The sequence below is a fragment of the Acanthopagrus latus genome, chromosome 11 (assembly GCF_904848185.1).
Source record: "Acanthopagrus latus isolate v.2019 chromosome 11, fAcaLat1.1, whole genome shotgun sequence".
Taxonomy (NCBI): Eukaryota; Metazoa; Chordata; class Actinopteri; order Spariformes; family Sparidae; genus Acanthopagrus; species Acanthopagrus latus.
The window spans coordinates 31,104,339-31,132,282 of record NC_051049.1 but is presented as its reverse complement, the minus strand read 5'-3'; the positions used below and the strand labels follow the sequence as shown (position 1 = coordinate 31,132,282).

Sequence of the window (27,944 nt, the reverse complement as noted above, 5' to 3'; positions counted from 1 at the left end):
ATTAGTGTTCTTGAAAATATATATTTATTCCAAGTTTATGTCAAGTTTTGATTCTGTAAGGACAGAATAATTTATGAAGTTATGATACGGTGTTTGTTTAACCAAAAAAAAAAACCCCTTTAGTTTTTATAAGTTTGGGAGTGACTTTAACTGATTATAATTATGATATATGTGTAATACTGTGATACAGTGGCACTGTCACATTCTGAGATGGATGTTCCACAAGCCTGTATTTGTCAAGCTGCGTGTTCAAGTAGTGTAAGTATCAGAAAACCTACAGTACACATAAATACATGATATGGTTTGAAAATGACACAAATATATGTAGATGATAAAAGGGTGAATCCATCCATTCTCAATGCAGATGCAGAAAGAAGAAGCCCTTAGGCACTTTATGCTGTGCTGTCCACCAGAGCGTCTTATATTCTTGGCTTTGCCACTTGGCACATGTCTATGATTGTGCCATATTCCAAGGTGAGGATAGGTATTTGTGTGTGTGTTTTTTATTTGTGGCTCTGGAGGAGCTTCGAAATGATACTGATGATGTTATAGTGATGCTTTCTGATTGAAGGACTCAACTATTGGTTGAATTATGGACAACATAGAAACCTGTGTTTTTTAGTGTTATAAATATGTCAAATGATTTCGTCAATAAATTATCTGCATATTTGCTTGTACTGTAAAGGTAGTAAAATTGGGAGTCAGTGCAAAACAGACTCTGGTGTTCTTTGAACCTACTGGACCTATACAAGGGAATAAATATCAGTATATCCCTGACAGCTCATACAACACTGATTCCTAAGAAGTTGGAAAAAACCCCAGAATGCAATAATGTCCAATTCTTAATTGCTGGACTAGCCCTTTAATGGACAAATATTCGTGATTCCTTCACATGGTGTCTACTTTGATGCCCTGATCACAGGTTGAATATTTCTACAGTCTGTGGTAGTGACTCTTCCCTCTCAGATAACCAATTTTACTTTTGTTGGTTTCTGATACATTTCTAAATGCTAGAGGAGCATTACTGCTTTAATACATCTGTTTTTCTGCTTTTATTAATTTGCTACGGTTCAAATTTGGGCCTAGTTTGAGAACCACTGGCCTTGACCTGGTCAGCAGTCATGTTGACATGGTCGGGAGAGCGGCACCATGAAGTAGCCAGCCTCCAGCAGTAGATGGCGCCGCCGCCCAGCCCGCTCCGCAGCACTGAGACAGCTGAGTCACACACACATTCAGACCCACGTAAACAGACACTGTGCGAGAAAGAGCGGCTTCAGTCGGGAAATTACCGTGAAAACAGTGAACCCGGACCCAAGCTCCCTCTGACAGCGCGTTGAAAGATGCTGACGATAACACTGAAGACCCTCCAACAGCAGACCTTTCAAATAGAAATAGAAGCAGAATTGACGGTGAGTGAGGTAAACGGCGCTGAAGTTAACACGGTCAGGCCGGGAGGGTTGGCACACTGACTGAAGCAGCTGGGACAGTTAGCTAATGTTCCGACATGGCAGCTCACATTGGTGAGGGACAGGCGAGTTATTTGTCTTATTTGAAAAAATAGATATGCGGTCAGACAAGTTAGCAGGATCCCACAGTGAGTTCATGTGAGGTAACGTGAACGCAGCTATAGTTAATGCGTGTGAGACCGGAAGTTTCCCTTCAATGTAAAAGCGTCCCATCCTGAAGTAGATTATAAGCTTTCTTAATATCACACGTGAAATGAATGCTTTCACCAAAGTTATGTTTGCATTTACTAATGTACCCGGTAATTATACAAAATCTGTATTCCGGCGGTTGTTTTGACTTTTCTTCATTGTAAATGTCAGACCGTTAAAGGACATGAGTGTGTATTCCATTACGGCCTGTTAAATTTGAAAACACCAGCCGGAAATGGTGTTTATACTGACTTCAGCTTGAAGTGTTTGACTTGTGTCGGCAGAATGACGATGCAATATTTCAAACCTCCACCTGTTAATGTGATAATGGGTAAACTGGATGGAGAAAATGAAAGAGTGTTTGATAGAGAAAAGAACAAAGCGTCCTCTTGCCGTACAGTAACATTGGAGGAGATAAACTCCTCCAATGTTACTGTACGGCAAGAGGAACCCCCACTCACATCCCTCCTTTATGTCACAGCTCATTTATTGTGTTCCTGACATCAGTCTGCATTGCTCTGATAGTAAACTAGCTGCCTAGTTGTACTGCCACTGAAACTTACTGTAGGCTGTGGCAGTACAGTTGAATTTTACCAGATAGAACATCATGTAAAACATGAGCACACAGCATGAATGAGTTCTGTGTTTTCTGGGATCCATTCTCAGTTGCACGGGAAACTACTAACATGTTATGATCACATTCATTAGTTATTTAGTAAATTTGGTGTGGTCTCGTGCTGAGCCTGTGTAATTTTCAGTGACACGGGGTATTGTTGGTCAGCCAAACCAGTGTGAACAGGTAAGCCAGTGGCATGGCAGGGGCGTGTTGATCATACAGACTGATAACTGACTCAATATAATAAAGAGAAATTTCCCACAAAGCAAATTTACATGACCAAACAAAAGTAACATAGTAACTGTAACTGTCTTTAGCAACTTATATGAGGAAAAAAAAATCTGCAGCTGTAGGTGGAGAAGTGTCTCTCCTCCTGTCTGTCCTACTGACTCTTCGTCACATTTCTGCCTGAAAAATGGTGTCTGTCACCGGCAAAAAACTTTAACTCGCTGAGTGTTTGTGATGAAACCCGATGGTCAGCCCTCTGGACTGAGACCTTCAGGGAACTTTCCCCTAGAAAACAGCCTCCCCCCTACGGGTGAGTCAGACAGGTCCTGTTTATTTTGCGCAAAATACATAACTTTTTCACTTTCCAGGATGTTTGGTGAGTAAGGATCTCAATCACTGCCCATTATAACAGCATCCATATGATTATAAACTATCCACGGGTTTAGATTGACAGGGGAGACACCTGGGAAACACCTTGAAAACACACCAACGTCATAACCATGACCATCACGCCACTTTAGAAACTGCAGCGCCGGCTTTCTGTGTGAATTACACAGCAGATCGTCTTTAAGGCGGAGCTGCTTTGCTCTGTGTGAATCACCATCAGCGGAGAACTGGTGAACCACTGCTCCAGAGATAATGCAGCGTCGCTGTGTTAAAAAGGCTAATGGGCTAACATTTGGTGTCCTTTCAGTTTCAGTAACTTCCCAGTGAATCAAATGTTTCATGTGTTGATGTTTTTCAGGTGAAAGCCCTGAAGGAGAAAATAGAGGAGGACAGAGGAAAAGATGCGTTTCCTGCTGCGGGACAGAAACTCATCTATGCAGGTGAGCCAGATGCTGACTATGACAGAGTCGCACCCTATTCACTCTGTATCATGGTCCATCTGGACAGGATGGACTGGAAAACAACCATCAACTCTTGACCCTCACTTCAGTTATTATCTAATCTCAGAACACCTCATGTTATAAAGTACCAAGGCCACTGTGAGAATACTCACTGAATCAGCAGGAAGAATGCCTTCAAAATGAAAATTTCATAGTGATTGGAGGTTAGTATTAGTCCAGGGTCTGGTTTTAGGTGGTGTCACTTCAACACCTCCATTTTCATGGAAGGGAAGGTGAGTCACGTCTACATTTACATTTACATTTAAGGCATTGAGCAGATGCCTTTGTCCAAGGCGACTTACAATAAGTACCTTTGTCATTTGGGGGCTTAGGGATGGAGTTACGCTATGTGGGTGGAGGTCTGATCAAGTAAGTTTTCATTGGGTATTGGGTTTTTTGCGGAAGATGGGGAGTGATTCTGCTGTTCTGACATTGGTCAAGAGTTCGTTCTACCACTGAGGTGCCAAAACTGAGAAGAGTTGCGACTGTGGGAGAATTTGGGTAGATTGTAAACAAGGCACGCAGCAGCATTCTTGATATGCTGCAGTAGTTTAGTCGCAGAGGCTGGGAGTCCAACCAAGAGGGAGTTGCAGTAGTCCATAAAAGGAGATGACCAGCATTTGGACCAGGAGTTGGGTTGCATCCTTTGTGAGGAAAGACCGGATCCTGTGGATGTTGAAGAGGGCAAATCTGCAGGATAGGGCAAATCTGCAGGATTGGGCCACAACCGTGATGTTGGGGGCACAGGACAGTCCGTCACCGAGGATTATGCCCAGGTTCCTCACAGTCAACAAAGCCGTGACATCCTTGACAGTGACTGAAAGGTCCATGCGAGGGCAGTCTTTCCCCAAGATCAAAAGGAGGTCAGTTTTACTAAGGTTGAGTTTGAGGTGATGTGCAGCTATTCAAGCGGAGATGTCTGCCAAACATTCTGAGATGCGTGTTGCAGTGTGGGTGTTGGAGGAGGATGGGGGGAAAGAGAGGAACAGTTGAGAGTTGTCTGCATAACAGTGTTAAGAGAATCCATGTGATGTGATTGCATAGCCTTGTGATCTAGTGTATAGTTAAAACAGAAGCTGCCCTAATACTGAGCCCTGAGGGACACCAGCAAGGAGCATTTAGACATTTACAATTATATTTAGGTTTTTGTCCAAAGCAACTTACTTTGCTAATTCATAGACTGATGGGGGTGGCTGCCATGCAAGGTGCTGACCAGTACATCAGGAGTAGTTTGGGGTTCAGTATCTTGCCCAGCTAGGATGCTGGCTATACCCCTAAGCTACAGCCACCACATGTCTATACCATCCAAAGCAGCACTTAAGCATAAGCTGTAATCATTGATAGAAACAAGTCCTTAAACAATATTTTCATAGAAGAAAGTGTTTAAAATCACAGAAATAGAAATGCCTATGGAGGATTAATAACTGTGTTCCCTCTGTCTATATGTTTGACACTGTCCCAGTGGATGGTAATTTTTTTATATTTATTTATTTATTTACTTACTTACTTACTTTATATACTATGTTATTCCCAAATTCTTTTTTCCACTCACATTACACACAGGCGTGCACAGACACACACACACATGCAGTGTAGAGGAGATAAGTGAAGGGGCCACACATGCTACCATGTCCAATGAGCAGTGTTAGGGGTTGGTGCCTTGCTCAAGGGAACCTTGGTAAAGCCTAGGATGTGAACTAGCATTCTCCAGCTTCCAGCCCACATTATACTTTTTTTTCATAAATCTGTCATTAATCTCTGTCTTATTTGTTGTTTCTGCTTGAATGTTTCAGGCAAAATCTTAAATGATGATACCCCACTGAAGGAGTACAAAATTGACGAGAAAAACTTTGTGGTTGTCATGGTTACCAAGGTTAGTGTCACGTCAGATTGTTACATTTTATACATACTTCTGTCCTACCCATCACTCTGCTGCTCCGAACTGAAAGGCTGTGTTCATTTACAAATCATTTCCACTAGCTTGTACTTTTCTGTCTCTGGTTTCTATTGAGCTTTCATTCGTGGTACACACCACTTCCTCCATTGATGTTTTACATCAAAACCCTCCAGCCACTGTCCTGCGAGGCTTTTAATTGGAAACTCTTGTGGAGTTTCTATGACATTAGCTTAACAACTGCTACATAAATGAAAGTAGAAATAATTAGTGAATGAAAAAGCAGTCTGTGTTCTCAAAGCAGCGTAGTTATGAATGTTGCCACACCACATGGGAAATAATAATCAGTTTTCTATCTATCTAATCTATGCTATATAAAAAAGAATCAGAAATATCAAAATTAATAGCAGTGATGTTAGCTACATGTCCTGCGTCTCTGACACATTAAAATCTGAAAGGATCCAGTGAACTCACTATCCAGTGCCCCACGGGAAGCACCATATTTGATCCGTGATGATGATGCATTTCGAACAATAACTCTGTATAAGTGTAAAGTGAAACTTGTGATACTTTGTGCAACAAGACCAAACCTTGACCCACAGTTTTCAACAATCAAAGCTACAAATGTGTTATTGGTGAATAAACTAACTGTCACTGATCACTGTCAAGAAAATTCACTCTGATAGATCCTGTATTCTCTCATGACAAAGATGACAGATGACGTTTCACTGTTCAGGAGATGCGTTGTGTTGAAATGGTAAAATAAACCATTGTTTAGTTCATTTGAATTGTGTAGACAAGTGTATCAGGATGATGATGTGACAGGGCTGTACCCAGCTCAGGAATTTAACAGATACATCAGTATGTTTTACCTGCAGCCTCAGACTGTTTTTTCAGTACCTTTCTTCATCACCTGTGATGTGAAAACGTCAGATTTCCACACAGTCAGAGAAAGTATAGTGTACGTTCTGCTCATAGTTCAGTTATAAAATCTCTGTGCACCACGGAGCGTCTCTCCTGTTGGCTGCAGACGCCGTTGACAGCACATTTTGGGACCCTGGGCCAGATGAGGATTTGGTGCCTCAAAATGGCAGCTTCAGTCATCAGCCAGCCACCATCACATGTTGTCAGTTGTATTTTATTTATCTAATTTATTTATTCTTTATTTAGCTAATATAAATGTGTATGGTTCTTTATATATATAATTCAACATTGAGATGTTATCCCTGTGCATTTTTTTAAGCTTCTGTGTTTTATCCTGTCTTTGTACTCTGACTGACAACATCAGTATCATTGAATAGTGCAGACTAGTGATCCTATTCTCACGGTCCAAAACTGTCATTTTGACCAATTGACAGGTTGTAACTGACATAACCAGCTGACTTGGCTATGAGGCATTGATTGGCTGGTTACCTTCTAAAACCTGCCGCTGACTGACTTGACTTGCAGGAGACACTCAGATGCTTGAGTCAAGTTGAGACGAGCCGACAGGATCATCTATAATGATCATCACAATGGTCTTGTTGTTGATCTTAGGTCTCAACTTGACTTTAAATGTACCGGGAAGTTGGAAACTGGGTTACAGAGATCCACTCCCAAAAACTGATGTGGGCCAGGGTCCCCTTTCCTTCTTCCTACCCTTCTACCCCTGATGCCAGCTCCCAGTTCATGTCATGTCATGTGTTGTTTTTTTTGTTGTTGTTTTGTTTTGTTATTTAAAAGATCATGTTGAAACCGTTATTAAATTCACTGGACCTTGTATAATACTATAGACTTTTTAAGTCATGAATTTCTAAAGTTTTGCTCTCTAAATTTCAGCATTCAGCATTATATGATTCCTAACCTCAGCAATTGATTACTAACCCTGTACTAAATTGGGTTGAAATTTTTCCTCAACATCCAAGAGAGCCTGTAGTAAAACTTGGTAACATTCACTCATTTAAACAGTTGTTGCTAAATGGTTACATAAATCTTAATAATAACTGGAAGTCATTTTTTACTAGAACGAAGAGGAAAAAAAAGTCTCCGTTAGTTTTCACCTTAATGCAACCAACTCTCTGTTCTGTGTAGTATTATGTAGCTCTGTCACATCCAGAGGTTACTTGGTGCAACAGATTTTAAGTATAGCTTCAGAGCTGAAAAACACACATTGTTATTATTTTTTACTGTTTATTTTGTCTGTAGACTTTCTTGGAACTTACGTTTGTGAGTGTTGATATATATGTAAAAAATTGAAAGATTTTATATTGTGTAATGTTGTAATATCACATTTAATGGTTTTATTTCATCAATGGGTAATTTGACTATGTTGACATTAAGGTTTTATCTCTGTGATACCAACTGAGCCTGCTTCTTATTGGCTTCTGGAAATTTTAAAGTGACAGCTTGTAATTCTTGCTTGATATCACCTACATTGCAAATAGCAAACACTCACTTGAATGAAGTCCCTCCCCTCTTCTCACTTCTCAGTTTGTATCTCCTCAGCTTCTTTTCTCACCCCCTCACCTTGCTCTATCTGTCCATTTATCATAGTCTGCATATTTAACATCTCTGTCATACACGCAGGACAGATTTTATGACAACTTTATACATTTATTTCAGTGCAGTTCCCAAGGTGGCAGAATGTGACATTTACACTGATCAGGCATAACTGTTGGGGAAGTAATAAGATCTTTCCAGGACATGATGTCTCCAAACATACGTGTCTTGTGCAGGTGTTAAAGTCTGGATAAGGATAGTGACGATTGCTCTGCGAGCAGTCTTCTCATAGTCTCTGCAACCTAGGTGCTCAAAGCTACTGTAGATATGTCTACAGAATAGATGTCTGATGAACCAAGCCAAGGCTAAGCTAACTGGCCTTTGATATATCTGTGTTAGCAGACTTAGTGCCTCTGACCTGTTTTACCTCTCAGTCTTCTGGCTAGAGGGAAGAGATTGTGCATCACCCCCCTTGCTCCATGTAATTAAACAGATAAACATGTATGGAAGCACTGCCTCCTGAAGCTGTAAGATATAATTTGGACACTTGAGAAGGCTCGTTAGGATGTTATGTTGCTCCTCCAAGATCTTGTTTTATAAACTATATCAACATAAGCCATTAGTGTCTCTGAGTCTTCTTCATCTCCTCTGAATGGTCAAGTGAGTCGAAATTCCACAACAATAATATTATGACCACCTGCCCAATATTGTGATGGCTCCCCTTGTGCAGCCAAAACAGCTTTGACCTGTCAAGACATGGACTTCACACCTCTGAGGAAGTCCTGTGGTGTCTGACACCAGGGCATTTCATAGTGGATCCTCTGAGTCCTGAATGTTTGGGGGTGGGACCTCCATGGATCAGACCTGCTCCAGTACGTCTTACACATGCTCCATCAGATTGGGATCTAGGGAATTTGGAGGCCCAGTCAACACCTTGGGCCCTTTATTGCGTTCCTCAAGCTGTTCCTGAGCAGTGTTTGCAGGGTGTCAGAGGACATTGTCCTGCTGGGGGGCCACTGCCATCAGGTAGTGTTGTTGTGATGAGGGGGTGTACTTGGTCCACAACAGTGTTTGGATGGCTAGTTCGTGTCAAGTGGTGTTCACATGAATGCCAGCAACCAAGGTTTCCCCACAGAACATTGTACTGTGATGAGATGATCAATGTTATTCACTGTCAGTGGTTTTAATGTTGTGGCTGATTGGTGTATAACGTCAAGGTGAAATGTAATGAAGGCATGTGGTTAGAGCAGTGCCTTCGCAAACAGTGAAGGAGAGAAAGTTTGATTGTGCATTTGATCATTTATAATGAGCTGTACAAGTCATGAAAATGGACTGAAGGAACACATCAGTAGAGCCCTCCTCCACCATGATTTGTATATTCTGTCAGGGACGAGGAAACAAAAAATACAGAAATTAGTAGATCCCCTGTCCCTTTGGTGAACGTCGGGAACTCAAGCACAGATAGCCTGCAGAGAAAAGAAGCAGCTTGGATGTAAATAACACCAAAACAGTCTCAGGGTATTTTTAGTGACATGACAGATGCAGGAAAATGTATATATTGATCTCCAGATTATCCAAATCAATATCCATTCATTCAAATGAAGATTTTTTTTCATACCCATCCCTAGTCTCAACATGTCTTCTTCATTGACACCCCTCTCACATGTCTTCACTCCATCCCCGGAGCCTCCCAGCCTTCCACCACACAATACCTCCATCACCCCCTCTCCTTGAAGCTGACTGGGTGAGAATGGAAATGAGAAAGATCAAGGCGAGGAAAGCCACAGGTCCTGCAGTACAGGGTGCTCTCTCCCTTCCTTTTCACACTCACTCACATCGGACTTCACACACAACACCGTGAGCTGTCACCTCAGAAGTTCGCCGATGAAACAGCCAGTTTTGGATGTGTTGTTAACTGGTGTGAATACGACCACCTGCATATAAACACCAGTAAAACGAAGGAGATGGTTATCAACTTCCAGAGGAAGACACTACAAATTAGACCAGTGCACATCCAGTGTTTGGACATAGAGATGGTGGCAAAATACAAATTCCTGGGTGTTCAACTTAACAATGGACTGGACTGACAACATAGATGCCCTGTACAAAAAAGGCTAAAGTCACCTTCATCTGCTGAGAAGACTGAGGTCCATTGGGTTGTAGTGGACATTACTTCAAACATTTTATGACACTGTGGTGGCATCAGTGCTCCTTTATGCGCTGGTCTGCTGGGTAGGTAGCAGCTCGGATAGGGACAGGAAGAAACTTAACAAACTGGTTAGGAGGGCCAGCTCTGTCTTGGACTGTCCACTGGACTCCATAGAGGTGATGGGTAAGAGGATGATGTTAGCCAAGCTGATGTCCATCATAGACAATACCTCTCACCCCCTGCACCAGACTGTGGAAGCCTTGAGCAGCTCTTTCAGTTGCAGAATCTTAGACCCACTGTGTAAGAAGGAGCGCTACCACAGATCATTCATCCCCACAGCCATCAGACTATTCAACTAAAGTACTACCTGATAAATCACTTTCCACTCACTTGTTTGTTTTTTGTAAATATTTTTTATTTTTCTATTTATTTTCTATTTAACTCTGCATATTTTTCTTATGCATATTCCTGTACGGTTGCATCTCAAGCTGTTGTAACAAGTACATTTCCCCTTGTGGGATAAATAAAACCAATCTTAATCTTAATTTTCTGTGATGGCTGCAGCACTATTATCATATATCCATATCTCAACTTTCCAGCTCAGGCAAAGTGACTAACCTGTGACTGTGACAGCAGTGTACTGATGGAATTACTGCTGAAGAAACCCACATGTACTGAATTTACATGTTGGGCTGCACAGTGCAGCCAATTCTAACCCATTTAATTAATTTGTCTTTCTAGCCTAAAGCAGTCCCTTCTCCACAAGCCGCCTCTCAGCCGACTCCCCAGCCAGCTCCGGCTCCACATTCAGCCCCAGGCCCAACACAAGTGCCCTCCACACCGACACATACAGTGTCTGAACCCACACCTGCCCCACAGTCAGTGCCTTCCTCTGAGTTCCCGCCCCCAGCCCCAGAAAACAGCCAATCTGCTTCTGTTGAAGCAACAGCAGTTCGGGATTTAGGCACAGTCCCAGACTCAGCTCCAGCCTCAGCTCCAGCTACCATTCCAGCCTCCGCCCCGGCTCTTGTTCTTGAAGCTGGTCAGACGGCGCCGGCCTCTGCCCCTGCAGACTGCCCCACCCCCGCTGCCCAGCCACAAGAGAAGCCAAGGGAAGACCCAGAGAGTCAGCCATCTTCCACTGCACCAGTCCACTCCTCTGCTGCCAGGTTGGACACTTACTGTGTGTCTTTAAAAGGACAAAGTAGGAGTTAAAATATGCATCTCTCCTGTAAGCATGCCTCTGCAGCTTGGTCATGAAACAGTGTAACTTATTTCAATAATGAGACTTTTGCCCTCATAGCAAGAAGGTGGCATGGCTGTAAGGATGGATGTTGGTCTGTTTGCTGGCTGGTCCAACACATTGGTCAAGACTGAAATGTGTCAACAGGTATTTATATTAATGGTCCATTAAAGCTGCAGACTGGAGTTTTGAGAAAAAAGTGGACTTAGCCAGAATATTTGAATGCACCAGCTCTCAGGGCCCTCCTTCTTCCTCTCTGCTGTGCTGCAGCCCTGCCTTCAAAGCCCCTCTCCACAGAGGAGCCTGCCGTGCACGAGCAGGCTTGTAACCATGGTAACAGAGGACGCCAGATAACCTTTGGCGCACTCAAAATGACAACAACAACGTAAACCCTGATTGTTCTATTTCTGATCAATACAACTAAATTACAATGACAAGTGCCTCATGCTGATCACTGTACATATCCCGAGTAACAAACAATATTTCTCACATCGCGGTAGACTGGGTTACCAGCTAATCATTACCCAGTGCAACATTTTTGCCATGCTGCCTTTCTGAAGCATGAGTAACATTATTTCTCTAAACCAATTCAACCACTTTCAGAGCGTCCTGAACACAAACTAATAACACAACGTCATAACTGCCCGGTCACTTGAAAGACACTTTTGCTAACCAGTAGCCATAAAGACAAAGATAAACAACAGAGTTAGCAAACAAGCTAACAAGCTACATAGCTTGACTGCAACGTCGTATGGCCACATGCACTTTTGTGAGTATACTGCAACCACTGCCATCATAGTCATGTGGTTAAAAGATAGAATGAAACATATCAAGCAGGAGTCCTTACTTGTTCAGCAGAAAGGCTGCTAACTCTGCATCACTCTTGAGTCCTTAAAAATCCCACAGCCCCCTCCACCTCTGAAATGGTGCTTTGATATTTATCCTGGTTTTCCCTCTGGCTCGGTCCAATTCTTTCTTTATACACTGCTTTTCTTTGTCAGTCTTCTTATTTCTCCTCTTTGACGTGGGCAATGGTGGGGCATTTTTCAGCTCTGTTGTTGTTGTCTGTTCTCAGCCATTGTTTTACAGTTTGGGCATGAACCTATATGACCAGGTAAGAGCAGGCACTGTGCGGGTGAGGGGCACTACCCAGTGCGGGTTGCGTGAGGGAGGGGGACTGCCAGCAGTATATGCACGAGAGTGACTGACACTTCTCAGACACTCCCCATGGCTCTGATTGCTTGTGATGAGCCAGGAGCAGTGGATTCTTGCAAATGACTTTACAGCCACTGGGTGGAGCCACAGATAGTGGATTTTTACACAGCTGACCTATATGTTATTCTACTGTCAGCACATAATGACAGTTTTAGCAGATATAACACAAAAAAAATAGTTACAGACTACAGCTTAAAGCTCAGGATGAGTTTTGATAACTTTGCTGATCCCTTTACATTTCCTTCAGCTCTGTCATCAGTGGTTGTTGGCATTGTCACAGTGACCATGTTAGCATTCTGATATTAGACTTAGCTCAAAACACCACTGTGCATAGTACAGCTTGGCAGAGGTACAGTAGACTTGATGTCCTGTTTCTCTAGGTGATCACTGCAGTTGTTGGGATTTGGACTGTGTATTGACTCATGTGTTTCTTCTCTTCTCTCAAAGCCTTGTTGATGAACTGGGTCTCCTTGAAGAAGCAGCATCAATACTGGGTAATACATCTTCCCTTCATCATAAATAAAAAAAATACCAATGTGCTGGGTACACATGCTATTCCCTTGACTCCTCTGTCCCTAGTTGATTTATTTTGATGCAAACAATGCAACAGGCATACCAGAACACACAGACATTGTACACAAGCGAAGGAGTGAGTGGTTGTTGCCCATCCAGATAAAGCCCTACTACCTATTTTGACTGGTCACAATGGATTACAGTCTGCTGCCACTCTGCCTCACTGTGTCACACTGATCTCTCTCCAACAACTCTGTCTGTTGTGTGTGATAATTACACAAACTAGATGCACAATGGTGCTCTTGCTTCCAGTTATTTCAGAGGAAAGCTACCACCACCACTGTCGCTGTCCTTCTACTTCCGGCTCATGGCCCCGGGAAAAAAAACTTGAGCCTGCGCAGAACGCAAAAATCCGATCCAATCTTATGCAGCGTATACATGCAAGAGTAAGAGTATCTATCGAATAATCTAGGTGCATTAACCCGACTATGAGAAATCCAATCGGGTCCGATTTTAGACAGACTAAGGTGTATACATGCATCTTAAAAATCCGATCATAGAAGGGTTTCAGAAGCTGTTAGACTAGTTGGCAGTAAGGAGTGCACTGAAGTTTGTTTATAAGCACATAGTACTACATGTAGCAGTGGGTCCTAGTAGGTAACTAGTACAGTGCCTGTTCAGAACTGACTGACTGCTTGGCCTCTGGTGTTGCTGTTTGCAGCGTTCTCAGCACATCCAAACTATGTCTGATAGCTGATGCTGTGTTAGGTATAACTAACACCAGCACCAGAGTGGGTTAAGCCTAACCTTTAACCATTAAATTGGTCATTACAATATCGCCAGACTGAGAATTGTTTAGTGAGGACAAATTCAAATTAAACTTACAAACAGCTACAACAAATTCTAAATCATTGGAGCTGTCTTGTAAATTCAGCAATAAATGGCTGTACCAGCCTGTCTGCTTCTGTGCCTGAAGTGCTAAAGTCTTACCTGCCAACATTTAGCAGCTGTTTGAACACACTAGCCCTTTGCACACAGAGACTCTGCATTATCACCACAATGAAGTCTCGCCTTTACCCCACCATCTGTTTGTGAAAGTTGCTCCAGTGCATCAATTCAAACAGCAAGCCGGCGCTGCAGATACAAAAGAGTTGTGACATAACACATCATGACATTGACATGTGTTTTTCTATGCATTTCCACCTGTTAATCTAAACATATACCCACTAACTCTTTATAATCATATGGATGCAGTTATAATTGTTGGGATTGAGATCCTGACTCACCAAACACCCTGAAAAGAGACAAAGTTATTTTTTCCTCTCTAGATTATATAATTAAATAAAAACAGGTAAACAGGACACTGTCTGACTCTGTCACTTCAGAATCAGAATCAGAATCAGAAAAAGCTTTATTGCCAAGTACGATGTTACACATACGAGGAATTTGTTGTGGTGATATTGGTGCATGCATCAAATAACTAATAAGTGAAAATATAACAAATTAACAATATAAACTATTTAAATAATAGAAAATATAACAAATTAACAATATAAACTATTTTAAAAAGTAGAAAATATGACTATACAATATAAATATATATACACAATCTGTTTTTTGGGTAAAAGGATAAAAGAGCAGACCAGCTGGCAGTGAACAATTACAAGAATGATGTGCAAATGAAAATGTGCAAATGAACAGGATGTTCAAGGTGAGCGTTAATGTAACGCATAGAGTTATGGTGCTGTCAGTGCGACAGTAGAGTCAGTGGTAGAGGTGGAGTGTGAGGAGTGTCAGGGGGGATTCAGGCCTTGTTGATAAGGCTGACAGCAGACGGGAAGAAACTGTTCTTGTGGCGTGAGGTTTTGGTCCTGATGGACCGCAGCCTCCTGCCAGAGGGGAGTGTCTCAAAGAGTTTGTGACCGGGATGGGAGGGATCAGCAACAATCTTTCCTGCACGCCTCAGGGTCCTGGAGGTGTACAGGTCCTGAAGAGATGGGAGGTTGCAGCCAATCACCTTCTCTGCTGACCGAATGACACGCTGCAGCCTGCCCTTGTCCTTGGCGGTGGCAGCAGCGTACCAGATGGTGATGGAGGAGGTGAGGATGGACTCAATGATGGCTGTGTAGAAGTGCACCATCATTGTCTTCGGCAGACTGAATTTCTGCAGCTGCCGCAGGAAGTACATCCTCTGCTGTGCTTTCTTGATGAGGGAGCTAATGTTCAGCTCCCACTTGAGGTCCTGGGAGATGATTGTTCCCAGGAAGCGGAAAGACTCCACAGTGTCAATAGTGGAGTCACAGAGGGTGATGGGGGCAGGTGAGGCTGAGTTCTTCCTGTAGTCCACAACCAACTCCACTGTCTTTAGAGCATTGAGCTCTAGGCTGTTCTGGTTGCACCAGGTCACCAGGTGGTCAACCTCCCACCTGTAGGCAGACTCGTCACCATCAGAGATGAGTCCGATGAGGGTGGTGTCGTCCGCAAACTTCAGGAGCTTGACGGACTGGTGACTGGAGGTGCAGCTGTTGGTGTACAGGGAGAAGAGCAGAGGAGAAAGAACACAGCCCTGGGGGGATCCGGTACTGATAGTCTGTGCATCGGAGATGTGTTTTCCCAGCTTTACACACTGTTTCCTGTCAGACAGGAAGTCAGTAATCCACCTGCAGGTGGAGTCAGGCACGTTCAGCTGGGAGAGCTTCTCCTGTAGCAGAACTGGGATGATGGTGTTGAAAGCAGAGCTGAAATCCACAAACAGGATCCTGGCGTAGGTTCCTGTAGAGTCCAGGTGCTGGAGGATATAGTGGAGGGCCAGGTTGACAGCATCGTCTACAGACCTGTTGGCTCTGTAGGCAAACTGCAGGGGGTCCAGGAGAGGGTCGGTGATGTCCTTGAGGTGAGAGAGCACAAGGCGCTCAAAGGACTTCATGACCACAGAGGTCAGGGCGACGGGTCTGAAGTCGTTAAGTCCGGTGGTCCTTGGCTTCTTGGGGACAGGGATGATGGTTGAGGTCTTGAAGCAGGCTGGCACGTGACAGGTCTCCAGTGAGGTGTTAAAAATGTCTGTGAACACTGGGGACAGCTGATCAGCACAGTGCTTCAGGGAGGATGGGGAGACCGAATCCAGTCCAGCAGCTTTCCGGGGGTTCTGTCTCTTGAAGAGTTTGTTGACGTCCCTCTCATGGATGGAAAGAGTCGTCACTGAGGAGGGTGGGGAGGGGGAGCCCTTTAAGGTGGGCATTGGTGGAGGTGACTGGAGTTGGAGCTGGAGCTGTTGGGAGGTGTCGTGGGGGATGGTGTCAGGACTGTCCCTTTGTCTTTCAAAGCGGCAGTAGAACTCGTTCAGGTCGTTGGCTAGGCGTCGGTCGTTAATGGAGTGGGGGGCATTAGGCTTGTAGTTGGTGATCTGCCTGAGCCCTTTCCAGACAGACGCAGAGTCGTTAGCTGAGAACTGGTGTTGGAGCTTCTCAGAGTACTGTCGTTTAGCCTCTTTCACCGCCTTGCTAAACTTGTACTTCGCCTCTTTGAATCTGTCTTTGTCCCCACTCCTGAAGGCCTCTTCCTTAGCAAGCCTTAGCTGTCTGAGTTTGGCTGTGAACCAGGGTTTGTCATTGTTGTAACTCACCCAGGTCCGTGTTGGAACACAGCAGTCTTCACAGAAGCTGATGTATGAAGTCACAGCCTCTGTGTACTCATCCAGACTGTTGATAGCAGTCCTGAACACATCCCAGTCAGTAGAGTCCAAACACGCCTGGAGATCCTCCACAGCTTCACTGGTCCACGTCTTTGAAGTCCTCACTACAGGTTTGCAGAGCTTTAGTTTCTGCCTGTAGACAGGAATCAGGTGGAGCATGACGTGGTCAGAGTGACCCAGTGCAGCACGGGGGACGGCGTGATAAGCATCCCTGACTGTGGTGTAACAGTGATCCAGAATTTTCCCCTCTCTGGTCGGGCATTTAACAAACTGTCTGTATTTAGGGAGATCGTTTGTGAGGTTGCCTTTGTTAAAGTCTCCAGAGACAATAACCAAAGAGTCTGGGTTGGTCCGCTCCACACACAGTATCTGGTCGGCGAGCATGCGCTGTGCGTCCTGCACGTTGGCCTGCGGCGGGATGTAAACACCGACCAGAATGAATGAAGCGAACTCACGGGGTGAATAAAACGGCTTGCAGTTGATGATAAAAGATTCCAGGTCAGGAGAACAGTGCTGCTGGATCACTGTTATGTTGTTGCACCAGCCACCGTTGATGTAAAAATAGATTCCTCCGCCTTTAGTTTTGCCGGAGAGTGCCGTGTCTCTGTCCGCGCGGTAGAGATTGAAGCCTGCCAGCTGCAGCGCAGAGTCCGGAATTAGTCCGCACAGCCACGTCTCCGTGAAGCACAAAACCGCAGATGTATGAAAGTCCCTGTTTTTGCCCAACAGCAGTTGCAGTTCCTCCGTTTTGTTGGGCAGTGATCGCACGTTAGAGAGAAATATTCCCGGTAACGCTGTGCGAAGACGCACGAGTGCACCGGCCCGTTTCCCTCTCCTCCGGCGTTTCGCTGCGTGAGCAAAGGTGAGCGCACCTTTGACCAGTTGTGTGGAGGGAGGCTGTTTTCTGGGGTAAAGTTCACTGAAGTCTCGGTTGGGAGGGCTGACCGTTGCGGAGATCTTTTTCAATTCAAGTAGTCAGAGACAGTTACTACAACAACACAATAGTGAATGGAGACTAAAACATTTAATTAAAGTTTTATGCTCTGGATTGCGTCACATAATCACCGCCATTCAACAGCACCTGACTATGCTGCCAGGGACAGACACTGATTTTCAGGTGGAAATGTGATGAAGAGTCAGGATGACCGACATGGTGGCAGACAGGAGGACAGAGGCTTTTCCTTGTAATACAGCGGTACTTTTTCCTAACGTAACTTGCCAAAGACACTACCACTTACTACTGTTACTGTTGTTTGGTCCTGTAATGTTGCTTTGTGGGTTGAGGTGTAGGACATTTCTTTTTTATTTGATGAGTGAAGGCTCTGTTTAGCTGTCAGACTGTGAACACCATCAGACCGACACACCCCTGAGCTGGAGTGAAACTATCCCCCCTCTCCATACCTGTTACTTTCACACAGACAGCGGGGCATATCAGTGCATGATTCCTGCATTGAAAGGGCAGTATGAATGGGGCTACTGTTTTCACTGATTTCACTATTACACTCAATTTATGAAAGATGTGCCAAATTTTAAAAATACACTCAACAGTAACCAATATAGGCTACTTCTTTGTCCCTGTGGAGAAAGTCCCCAGACTCCCTTAACAAATGTCTCAGTTTAGTGAGTTATTGAGTCAGGAGACACTTTATAAACTCTGTGAAACTCTGTCTCTGACTAATTCTTCATTATTTGGACCTTCTTGTGTATTCAGCAAATGTTCTACATGAACTTTTTCCTGTCTTTGTGTAGGAACATGGTGTCTGTCTGTCCCACTGGTGGACCGGTGTATTTGCATATAGAGCAGGAACTGAAATCTGATCACAGGTGGTCACTCAGACAGGATGTGGAGACGAATTAGAATGTAAGGTGTGAATTGACGGGCTTCGGGCTTTTAACTTGTGATCGTATCACTCAGGACGGATATTTATATCTAGTCAGAACAGGTCCTCTGTGAAATATCTAAGACATGTAGTGATGATGCTATAAACATTCATAGACAACCTCCACATGTTATCAAGCCTCCATTAACCTTGTCTGTCTTTGTTCTCCCTCTCCTGTTGTCTCTACAGTGACAGGTCCAGCCTATGAGAATCTGGTGTCAGAGATTGTGTCAATGGGTTATGACCGGGAGCAGGTTGTTGCTGCACTCAGAGCCAGTTATAACAACCCAGACCGAGCAGTGGAATATCTACTCATGGTGAGGATCTAACAAGCCCCTGTGCTGTATGTTATCCCTATGCCACTGTATTTTACATGGCTGCTAACTGTTCCTGAATTGCAGGGTATTCCTGCAGAGGCCAGTGATCTTCCACCTCAGGAGCCTGTTGGACACACTACTGCACAACAACCACGGCAGCCCCCAACAGCCTCAAACAGTAAGAGCCTATACATATATTTGTGCTAATATGTGCGGTTTTCACTTACTGGTCTGAAATTTCAGGTTTTGATGTTCATTTCCACCACTGGAATACTTTTTAGGAACTGCTTTTCCACCACAGGAACTAAAGGGGCTTTTTTGGCCGCACTGAATCAAAATGTGTGGTGCTGATTTGCGTTACCATTTTAAGCAACTCATGCTGAGCCACGTTGGAGATCTGTCCTCGCTGGATTTTCCTGACTTGCCTCAATGGGAGCTGCAGTGATGTCTAGCGACCATGGCCACCTTGTGTCAGACACCAGTCTCCCCCTCGACAAGATCATGATAGCTCATGTCTGTGCAGGATACCAAAGAGAAATATGCTCTTAAAACTGTCTGTGTATTCAGCTCTGTCATTTTATAGCTTCTCACTGAAACTCTGGTTTGAAATTCAGTTTCTCTCCTGGGTCCCTGTTTGTACTCTTAGCTATCTTCTGTGTTTTGTTCCACCGTGTTAAGTCATGTGTTTTTCCCAGCAGTAACTTAACATATCCTGTAATGTTGCTTCACAACAAAAGCTTTAAAATGATTAAATACAGAGGAAACCTGTTAAGAACCAATTTAGCAGAGCTTTGTTAGCAATAATAATAATACTGCAGGGAGGAAGACTTTTACAGCCACTCTGCCTACCACGACACTAGACAAGTGTGTCATTACTTAAGACACAACTTTCAGCAGGTCGCCCTGTTGTCATGGAAATGAAAATCCCTGTCACACTGGGTTGGCATGCCAAATCAATCCGAAACAAACTGAGCTAGCACATGGGTATGGAAAAAGCTGAATGTGTTAGACACTTCCTTGTAGGTGAGCAGGACAGATACACGGCAATAGTGGATTTTATGTGGCTTTAGCTGATTTTTCAGGTGAGGTTAAACTCACTGAACTATTTGCAACAGACCTTCCATTCTTTCTAAAAACCATCACCCTCAAAACATACTCGAACACACTGAACAGCAGCAACAGTTAGCAGCCTGTCCTGTCCCCCTCCCCAGCAGGTCCAGTGTCTGGCAGCCAGCCTCCCTCTGCTGGTGGAGGCTCTGTCTCTACAGGGAACCCTCTGGAGTTCCTGAGGAACCAGCCTCAGTTCCAGCAGATGAGACAGATCATCCAGCAGAACCCATCCCTCCTCCCAGCTCTGCTACAGCAGCTAGGAAGAGACAACCCACAGCTGCTGCAGGTATGACACCAGCATGCTCATCACACTAGCATGGGTTTCTGTAAGGGATTAAAGTTCTTCATCAATATAGCATACAACCCATTTGCCACCACACAAACTTTTTAATACTACTCAACACAATGTGATAAAAATGTACAAGAAGAGTATCTCATCCCCCTTAGACATGGAATCCCACCCTGTAGAAGAGGAAGAAATTTGAATTCACTGAAGAATGCTGTTTTGAAAGCATCAGCACTACACAAGAATGTGATATTCTACATAATATAGCGATTTAATGCAAATACGTAACCACTGATTATACCTTTCAAACATACTTTGCAACTGTGAATGATGTAGTAGTGCCACAAGGCTGAGCAAATACACAGTCATGTTAACCATGCCATTTTGCTGGGGAATGGGAACCAGTATGTTACATGTATGGAAGTATTCATATTGTTGTTTGTATTACTTAAAGCAAATCACGCAGCACCAGGAGCGCTTTGTGCAGATGCTGAATGAGCCACGAGTTGGAGATACTGGAGGGGAAGGGGCCGAGGCCCAGGGGTCACCACCCACCAACTACATCCAGGTTACCCCACAGGAGAAGGAGGCTATTGAGAGGGTCAGTCACCACTGTTTGTATTGAGTCTCATTCAGTGTCTTGTAGTCTGGGTAACTGCAAAACTTGCACTATGATCAAAAGATGGTAAAATTTGACTTACATGCTGTTTACTTAATAATCAGTTAAAGTATAGAAAGCTGTAGTAGAAGGTTTAATGTTCTTTTCACTAAACCATCTGAGCACAAAGATGTTGCTCTCTGCCCATCCAAATCATGCCTTAAGTCTGCTTATTTATCCATAATGACACAATCTTAGACATGGTTCAAATGGGCTGTACTCAACACCTCCTAAAATGAGGCATCATAAAAACCATCAATTGGAAAAATAAATGTTGTGAAGCAGACTCACAGCTTGGGAGAGAGAGGGAGCACTCATCAGTGGGACAGACTCCCATGTTCTACACAAAGACAGGAAGTTAGTTAGAAAATTGGCTCAATATACTAGAAGATCCAAATAATGAAGAATTAGTCAGAGACAGAGTTTCACAGAGTTTGGGAAGTGTCTCCTAACTCAGCAACTCACTAAACTGAGACATTTGTTAAGGGAGTCTGAGGACTTTCTCCACGGTGACAAAGAAGTAGCCTATATTGGTTACTGTTGAGTTTATTTGTAAAATTTGATGTTCTTTCATAAATTGCATGTAAATGGTAAAATCAGTGTAAACAGTGTGTTCAATGCCTTACTCAGTAAGGCCATGGCCATGGAGTAATGTACAGATGCTGATCTAGCACCTCAAGCAGCGCCTTTGCATGGGGTCAACCTTTAAAAATGTGCCGTATTTCTTTTTCCTTCCCTTTATCCCATTACCTGTCTCTCAGACTGCTGTCCAGGTGTGTATATAACATACATTTGTGTGTGTTGTGTTCTAGTTGAAAGCGCTGGGTTTCCCTGAAGGCTTAGTCATCCAGGCTTACTTTGCCTGTGAGAAGAATGAGAATCTGGCTGCTAACTTCTTACTACAGCAAACGTGGGATGATGAGTAGCCAAACATGAGCTGAGACATCACCGTTCAGCAGGGCCGCAGAGTGGATGATGGCGCTCTCCACGGTCCACCAGGGGCGAACAAGGAGACAAGAGGAAGTGGACATTTGTTTTCATGCCATGTGACTTTGGTCTGACAGTGGTGATTATGATGAAGACATGCCGTTTGTGCTGCCTACTTTACATTCTGCTGTGTTGATCATCATAGGAGCTCACACTGAGCCGCGCCTCAATGCTGCTACATCATAACTGCTGCCGCTTGTGCTGAGTGATGTGCTGAGAGAAGTCATGGCAGAAAAAATACCGACAGTCTGCATCACCTTCAGGCCAGCACAGGCTGCCTTTCCAACATATGTTAGACTTCTGTACGTGTACAGTGTAGATTCACCTCACAGTGTATCTGTAGTGAATATATACAGAACAAAAACACATTTTCAATACGTTGGATTTAAATGTGATGCAAACTGTTGACTTCACTGTTTGAGAGCTAGCATTGCTTTATGTTAAAATGCAGGTCTGATCATTTAATTTATTCTGCTTCTTTTAACATGGAAAAAAAACAACTTGAACACTATGAATATCTCTAACCCTATGAGTACAAATAGCTCAACTGGATTCCTCCGGTGCTGTTTCGATCTTTCATTGATAGTTTTGTCCATGGAAAATGAAATGTGCATGGTGACTCAATAGCTGCAGAAGTATTTGAGAGTCAGCCAGAAAAACGAAAATTAGATGAATGCTAGGAATGACAACAATGTCAAATACTCAGTGTTAAAATATGGGGAAAATAACAGACAAAATTTGACTTGTAAGACAGCAAGTGAATGTTAAGATTTTCAAAATTGTAACTTTGCTTATTATTGCAAAATGTTGTTTCAGTATCTCATTATTTGATGTTTTAGTTGAAATTTTAAGTTTGTGATATTATGTTCAGTAAATCAGTATTTACATTCTTTTTATCCCTTGTTTTTCTCCTTTGTTTTTCTTTGCAGAAATGGGCTTCCAAAAACTATAGACACTGACACTTTAGTCAAACCTATCTGCTTGAAGTGGGTGGTTAATTTCTGCAACCAGAAGTCACAATGTGTTGAACTTTGTTTTGATCATACAGTGAATTAGTTGTATATTCACAGTATATTATCATTGCTTGTTATCAAGATTATGCATGTTATGATATTGTATTTTGTGGGAAAAGAGGGGACTCCCAGATTCTGCACTGGTCACTGTGGTCTTTTTCTGTGGACAGTTTGTTTTCTTCTCTTGCAGATGGATGAATAATGAAGGTTGATGATGAGGTGCAACATGACATACCGTGTTAACTCGGTATTTGACTTTGTATTTTAAAGAAAGGTCATGGGTCCTCACTGATCCAACGTTGTCCAGTTCCTACTTTTCATACAATCTGTTTCTGTTCAGTTTGTCTCTCGTCTGTATTCTATGCATCTAAAAGCTCTTTCATGCCTTATTGGTTGTTAAGACTTGAACGTGTTTCATTTTACAAATGGTGTTATAGTACAATATAGTGTTTCACGTCTTTCACAAGTCGTTGTTCTCAGATGATCATGAGTTTCAATTATTGATCAGTTACTGATTGAAAACCATATATGAGTGTGTATGTATATGTGTGTGTATATGTATGTATATGTATATATATGTATATGTATGTGTATATATGTGTATATATGTGTATATATATATATATATATATATATGTGTGTGTGTGTGTATGTATGTATGTATGTATGTATGTATGTATGTATGTATGTATGTATGTATGTATGTATGTATGTATGTATGTATGTATATGACACACACAGACAAACACGCACACACTTTTTGGAGCTTTCAGCATGTGCTTTGCTGTTCCGGTTTTCTTTGGTGTGTTTGAACTGGAAATGACTGGATGTGTTTTGTATTATATCGTATATGGGGTATACAAACCTTTGGGGAAAAAGCACTTTACTATGACAATGCTGCTCTTGGGCTGTGAGGGGTTCTTGGTTGCATGAGATTGTTCCAGAGTTATTTACAGCATAGCAGTGGGTGAGGAGTGATGAAGGCACCAGTGTGGTGGTGCTCTGTTCTCACTTGGTCTGTTGTTTTACCCAATTTGTCATTTTTTTTGTTTTCTTATGGGTTTATAAAAAAATACTTACCACCTTAAAGACACCAGTTGAGAGTTTGCTGAATAGTTGTGTAAAATCTGTTTCAACATTGTTCAAAATAAATGGCTTTTACAAAGTGGAACTGTTTCATCATGGATGCAAAGGTGTAACAGAATCAGAATTCCTTTATTTGCCTGCATGGGAACATTTCTCTGTCACAGCAGCCAAAGGACAGTAATATTACAATAAACAACAAAAATAACAGTAAGAATTAAATAATATAATGACAAAGGTAAGAAATAGAAATAGGCTCAGACATTGTATATGCACAATATGAACAGCAACAACCCTCACATTTCCACTGACAGGTACACTCATTAGCTCAGTTCAGACCTGTGATATAGACGAGCAGTGAAGGAGTGCAGTAGTGTGTAAGCAGCATGCCTCCGAGCATCGCACAGCTTCACAGTGACGTCATGTGGGCACTGAGTACGTCACAAGCCGTCTTTAGTTGATGTGTTCTTTCTTGTTCCTGCTGCTCCTCTTCTTTGGGGGCAGCTAGGCTTTGCTCTGCTCCTCATACCAACCAAAGAGTCCAAGCATGGACTGTACATTATAAAGAGCCCGAACTGTAAAATAAAGGTTCAAAATCTTGTAGAAATGCAGTGCTTTGCAGACAATATAGTTAACAAAACAATGAGCCCAACTTAAATGGAGTTTGTGTTAACGGGTGTGAGGACCCGGATTGTCCGCTAAGGGGAGTGTTGGCGGCGGCGGCGGCGGGCGGGTCGACCCGGTGGGTGGGTGCGTTTCCGCAGCAACAGGGAAGATGGCAGCTCTCACATCTCTGACCCAGGTAAAGATGCAGCTATTTACTTCTCTACTTCAGCTTAAGCCAGTGATAGTAATTGACAAACAGTTTGTCCCGGTCATCACCATGTATTTTAATTTGACTTCAAACTGTTTATGAGCTTGCTTTAATAAGCATCTGGAAATGAGGCAGTGGGATAGCCGGATAAGGCCTGTTGCGGTACCGTTAGGTAGCGGGCTTGTTAGCCTCAGCTGACTTTAGCTAGCCGTGTGGATATTTACATACGATATAACATGCTGTTGACTCAATCATACATTTGGAGTTACCACGTTTTTTTCTGTTAACATCGTGAGGGGGGACAAGATGGCCTGGCACGTATATGTATCACAGCATCAGAAACTGTGATAATGGTCAGCCTTTGAACTAGCAAATGTGTGCTAGCCTAGCCTGGATGCCAAGTAGCGTTAGTGTGAAGTTGGGGCTAACATGCTCGGCAGAAGGCAGGCTACACGGTAATCTAACCTCAGCAAACTAGGGCTAAGCTTTGATTAATGATGCTGATGTGCGCCGGCTAATGAGCGAGCCTTAGTGTCCACAGGTGCCAAGTTAGTGTTAAGGTTGATACACAGCCACGGTAGCTGCGCCTGCGCAACAGCCATACGATGTGGCAATGCAGCTGCTTTATGATACATTTGTTATTGATTGTGCAGAGCAGGACTCGGCTGCTCTCACCAAAACCTCGTAATCAGTATTGTAGTCTGAGCAGTACTGTTCACACAGCGCTCATTTCAGCTGGTTGAATTCATGGAGAGAAGTTATTTTAAGTTAGAGGTGAACATTTGACTGGACAGCTTCCATGTCGTCAGTGCATGCAGCTGGATGAAGCTCACTTCAGAGAGGAGTGCATGGGTTTCATCACTAGTGCAATAATGTTCTCTCTCTGCTGCAGCTGTCAAGTGGGAATCCTGTATATGAGAACTTGTACAGACAGGTAAGATGATGAGATGATATAACTGATATACTTTGCAAAGAGAGAGTTTATTATGAAAGATGTTAATACATAAATATATATGTGTTTGCTCCAAGGTGGATCCTGGGAATACAGGGAGAGTTGGACCAACAGAAGCTGCTCTGTTTTTAAAAAAGTCTGGACTCCCTGACATCACACTGGGAAAGGTTGGTAGAGGCCAAGTTGTGGTGACTGTGGTGTCAGTGATACATCACACAGAAGTGGAGAGGTGTGTTTGTTGTGTGTGTGACCGCTGCTTGTGGATCTCTCTTGTCTCATTTGCCAGTCATTACATTGTATGCTGTCTGCTCTCAGCATTGTTAAAATTTGCTCTACAGAGTAACCTGTGCCCTGTGCAGTGCTCAGGACAGTAAAAAGTGAAAATAGCAGTTAGACCTGCTTATCTGCTCACTATTATTAAACTTATACCACAAGTACGGTGTGCCTATTTTATAAAATTCACCTTGATGTGTTTGAAGACCTCACATGCATAGGATCAGCAAGCAGGATTTTAAAGCTGTATCATTTTTTAATTAGAACAGTATACAGTAATTTTGTGTTAACTGAAAGGTGTTGCATTCACAAACCCACAGAGAATAATCACCAACTCTGCAGTCTTGTCTCTGATGTCGCATGAATGAAATCAGTTCAACACGTAGATGCAGAAACACCACAGACATTTAATGTCTGACGTGTTGCTGCATCTTTGTGCTGTCTAAACATCACATTAATGGCTACAACTGCCATGTAGAGAAGCTACGTTGTTATTCACCTCTCACACACAGATGCTCGCAAACCTTCACCTGACACAAGGAAGAACAAACTCTATCACACACAGGTGGCACAAAAATTTATAGCATGGGTGCTACTGTGGTAAAGTCAGGCCATACAGGCCTATGCCACACTGTACAGCCCTGAGAACACTCATTAATAGACCAATTAAAATAGTGTAGCAGTGCTGGGTGGGGCTAGATTTGCATGGAGTGTAAGAGAAGACAGCATGGCTTTACATAAGGAAAGGGTTATGAAAAGCAACATCAAGCTACATGGATGGAAACATCATGTGTTATTCTATATCCTGTTTGGAAATTTATTGATATGTCTCTGAAATGGTAATACAGCCCAGTCCTGTGTTAGTGGAGGTGCTCATTATTTCAGACATTGAGTTGCTAGAAGCAGAGAGAGTGGGTTTAAAAAGACTGGTGAAATTCTTCTCTGACCTTCTCTACTGACTCACTGACATCACATAAGGGCAGTTATGCTGCCATGCTAACAGTACCACATACAAATGTGGAGGCCAGTAAACTCCCTTACTTTTACTTTGTTAACATTTGGCCTCTATCACTGAAGCACATAGTTTATGACAGAAATGGCTGCGTTAATGTAGGGAAAGTATCTTCCTATAATCCAGTACCTTCACGGGACTGGATTTGAATTTGTTCTAAACATCAGATAAACCCTAAGAATCATTTGCAATGTCTGTTCAAATGTTTGCAGAACAGTTAAGGTAATCAAATTATTATAACACATCATTGTTTACTGAATGAAGGAGCATATCTCCACTAGTTTTGTTTCTGTGTGAAGTTATTGTGATTCTATCACATCTACAAGTTAATATGTGGCACACATCATGCTAAATGTAGTTCTGGAGCTGAAAACACAATTTATATGATATTGTGACCATATTTCCCAAGAAGGATTAGTTTATTTCCTTGGAATATGATATGAAATGTTTATATTATTTGCATATATCCTTCAAAGTGGATCAATTTTATCAATTCTTCTTCATTTAATATGATTGAATGCATTCTCATGTGCAGTGAAGTTTTTGGTTTAGAGGGGGTACTTCTAATCAGTGTCTTAGCGATGTGTGTGTGTATGTGTGATGTTCCGCATTTTCTATTTTGATTGCGCCGCTTGAGATGTAGAAGTTCTTTGTGTTGAATTAAACAGAACTTTTGATTGGTCAGAATACAATTTTTCTGACAATCTACAATGAGTAATGCTATATTTGCAGTTCAAGAGCAGATAGTTAAAGTTGGTTGTGTGTGTAGAATGACCCTGGGCTGTTTGGATGTAATTACTTGTGAAAACCAAAGCCAGATCATGCTTTTATTCTACATCAAGTGTATGTTTCGGGCTAGCCAAGCCAACTGGACTCTACTGTAGTCAAGTTCACCTCGTCTAGCAAGTAGGAACACAAATTAGAACTGAGGCTAACTGTGTCCTGAGTCCATATCCATAGACCTTATTTTAAAAAAGTGGTGTTAATTTG

At 42.9% G+C, this 27,944-nt stretch overlaps 2 protein-coding genes across 17 annotated transcripts in view; both read left to right on the top strand.

The window, feature by feature from the left end:
- Positions 1-1,158: 1,158 nt before the first annotated feature.
- Positions 1,159-23,988, top strand: rad23ab (RAD23 homolog A, nucleotide excision repair protein b). 3 transcript variants are annotated; one of them, XM_037115009.1, is made up of 10 exons: positions 1,159-1,409; positions 3,245-3,326; positions 5,180-5,259; positions 10,649-11,076; positions 12,813-12,859; positions 18,639-18,766; positions 18,851-18,944; positions 19,981-20,162; positions 20,617-20,763; positions 21,633-23,988. In XM_037115009.1, exons 1-10 carry the CDS (start codon positions 1,341-1,343, stop codon positions 21,744-21,746), a joined length of 1,371 nt encoding a protein of 456 aa, XP_036970904.1. In that variant the 5' UTR covers positions 1,159-1,340; the 3' UTR covers positions 21,747-23,988. The 3 variants fall into 3 exon arrangements, with proteins under 3 accessions (XP_036970904.1, XP_036970905.1, XP_036970903.1); XM_037115008.1 differs by having other exon boundaries at positions 1,167-1,409; positions 19,978-20,162; XM_037115010.1 differs by lacking the exon at positions 5,180-5,259 and having other exon boundaries at positions 1,165-1,409; positions 19,978-20,162.
- Positions 23,989-24,215: 227 nt separating this feature from the next.
- LOC119028345 (epidermal growth factor receptor substrate 15-like 1) overlaps positions 24,216-27,944 on the top strand; it is an 81,963-nt gene continuing 78,234 nt past the window's right edge. For 5 of the 14 annotated variants that reach the window (XR_005077688.1, XM_037114214.1, XM_037114208.1 and 2 more), the window contains exons 1-3: positions 24,218-24,705; positions 25,610-25,651; positions 25,747-25,836. Coding sequence is in view for 13 of the 14 variants with exons in the window: in XM_037114214.1 (XP_036970109.1) it covers positions 24,679-24,705; positions 25,610-25,651; positions 25,747-25,836 (159 nt within the window). In the remaining variant the exon portion in view is untranslated. Of the gene's footprint in view, positions 24,706-25,609; positions 25,652-25,746; positions 25,837-27,944 lie in introns of all 14 variants that reach the window. The other 9 variants (XM_037114216.1, XM_037114221.1, XM_037114220.1 and 6 more) reach the window with 5 other exon arrangements.

Excerpts from the sequence above, each read along its gene's own strand:
- rad23ab (XM_037115008.1), top strand. The coding sequence starts at position 1,341 with ATGCTGACGATAACACTGAAGACCCTCCAACAGCAGACCTTTCAAATA. Across the intron at positions 1,410-3,244 it reads AAATAGAAGCAGAATTGACG|GTGAAAGCCCTGAAGGAGAA; the intron begins GTGAGTGAGGTA and ends GATGTTTTTCAG. Across the intron at positions 18,767-18,850 it reads CAGTGGAATATCTACTCATG|GGTATTCCTGCAGAGGCCAG; the intron begins GTGAGGATCTAA and ends CCTGAATTGCAG.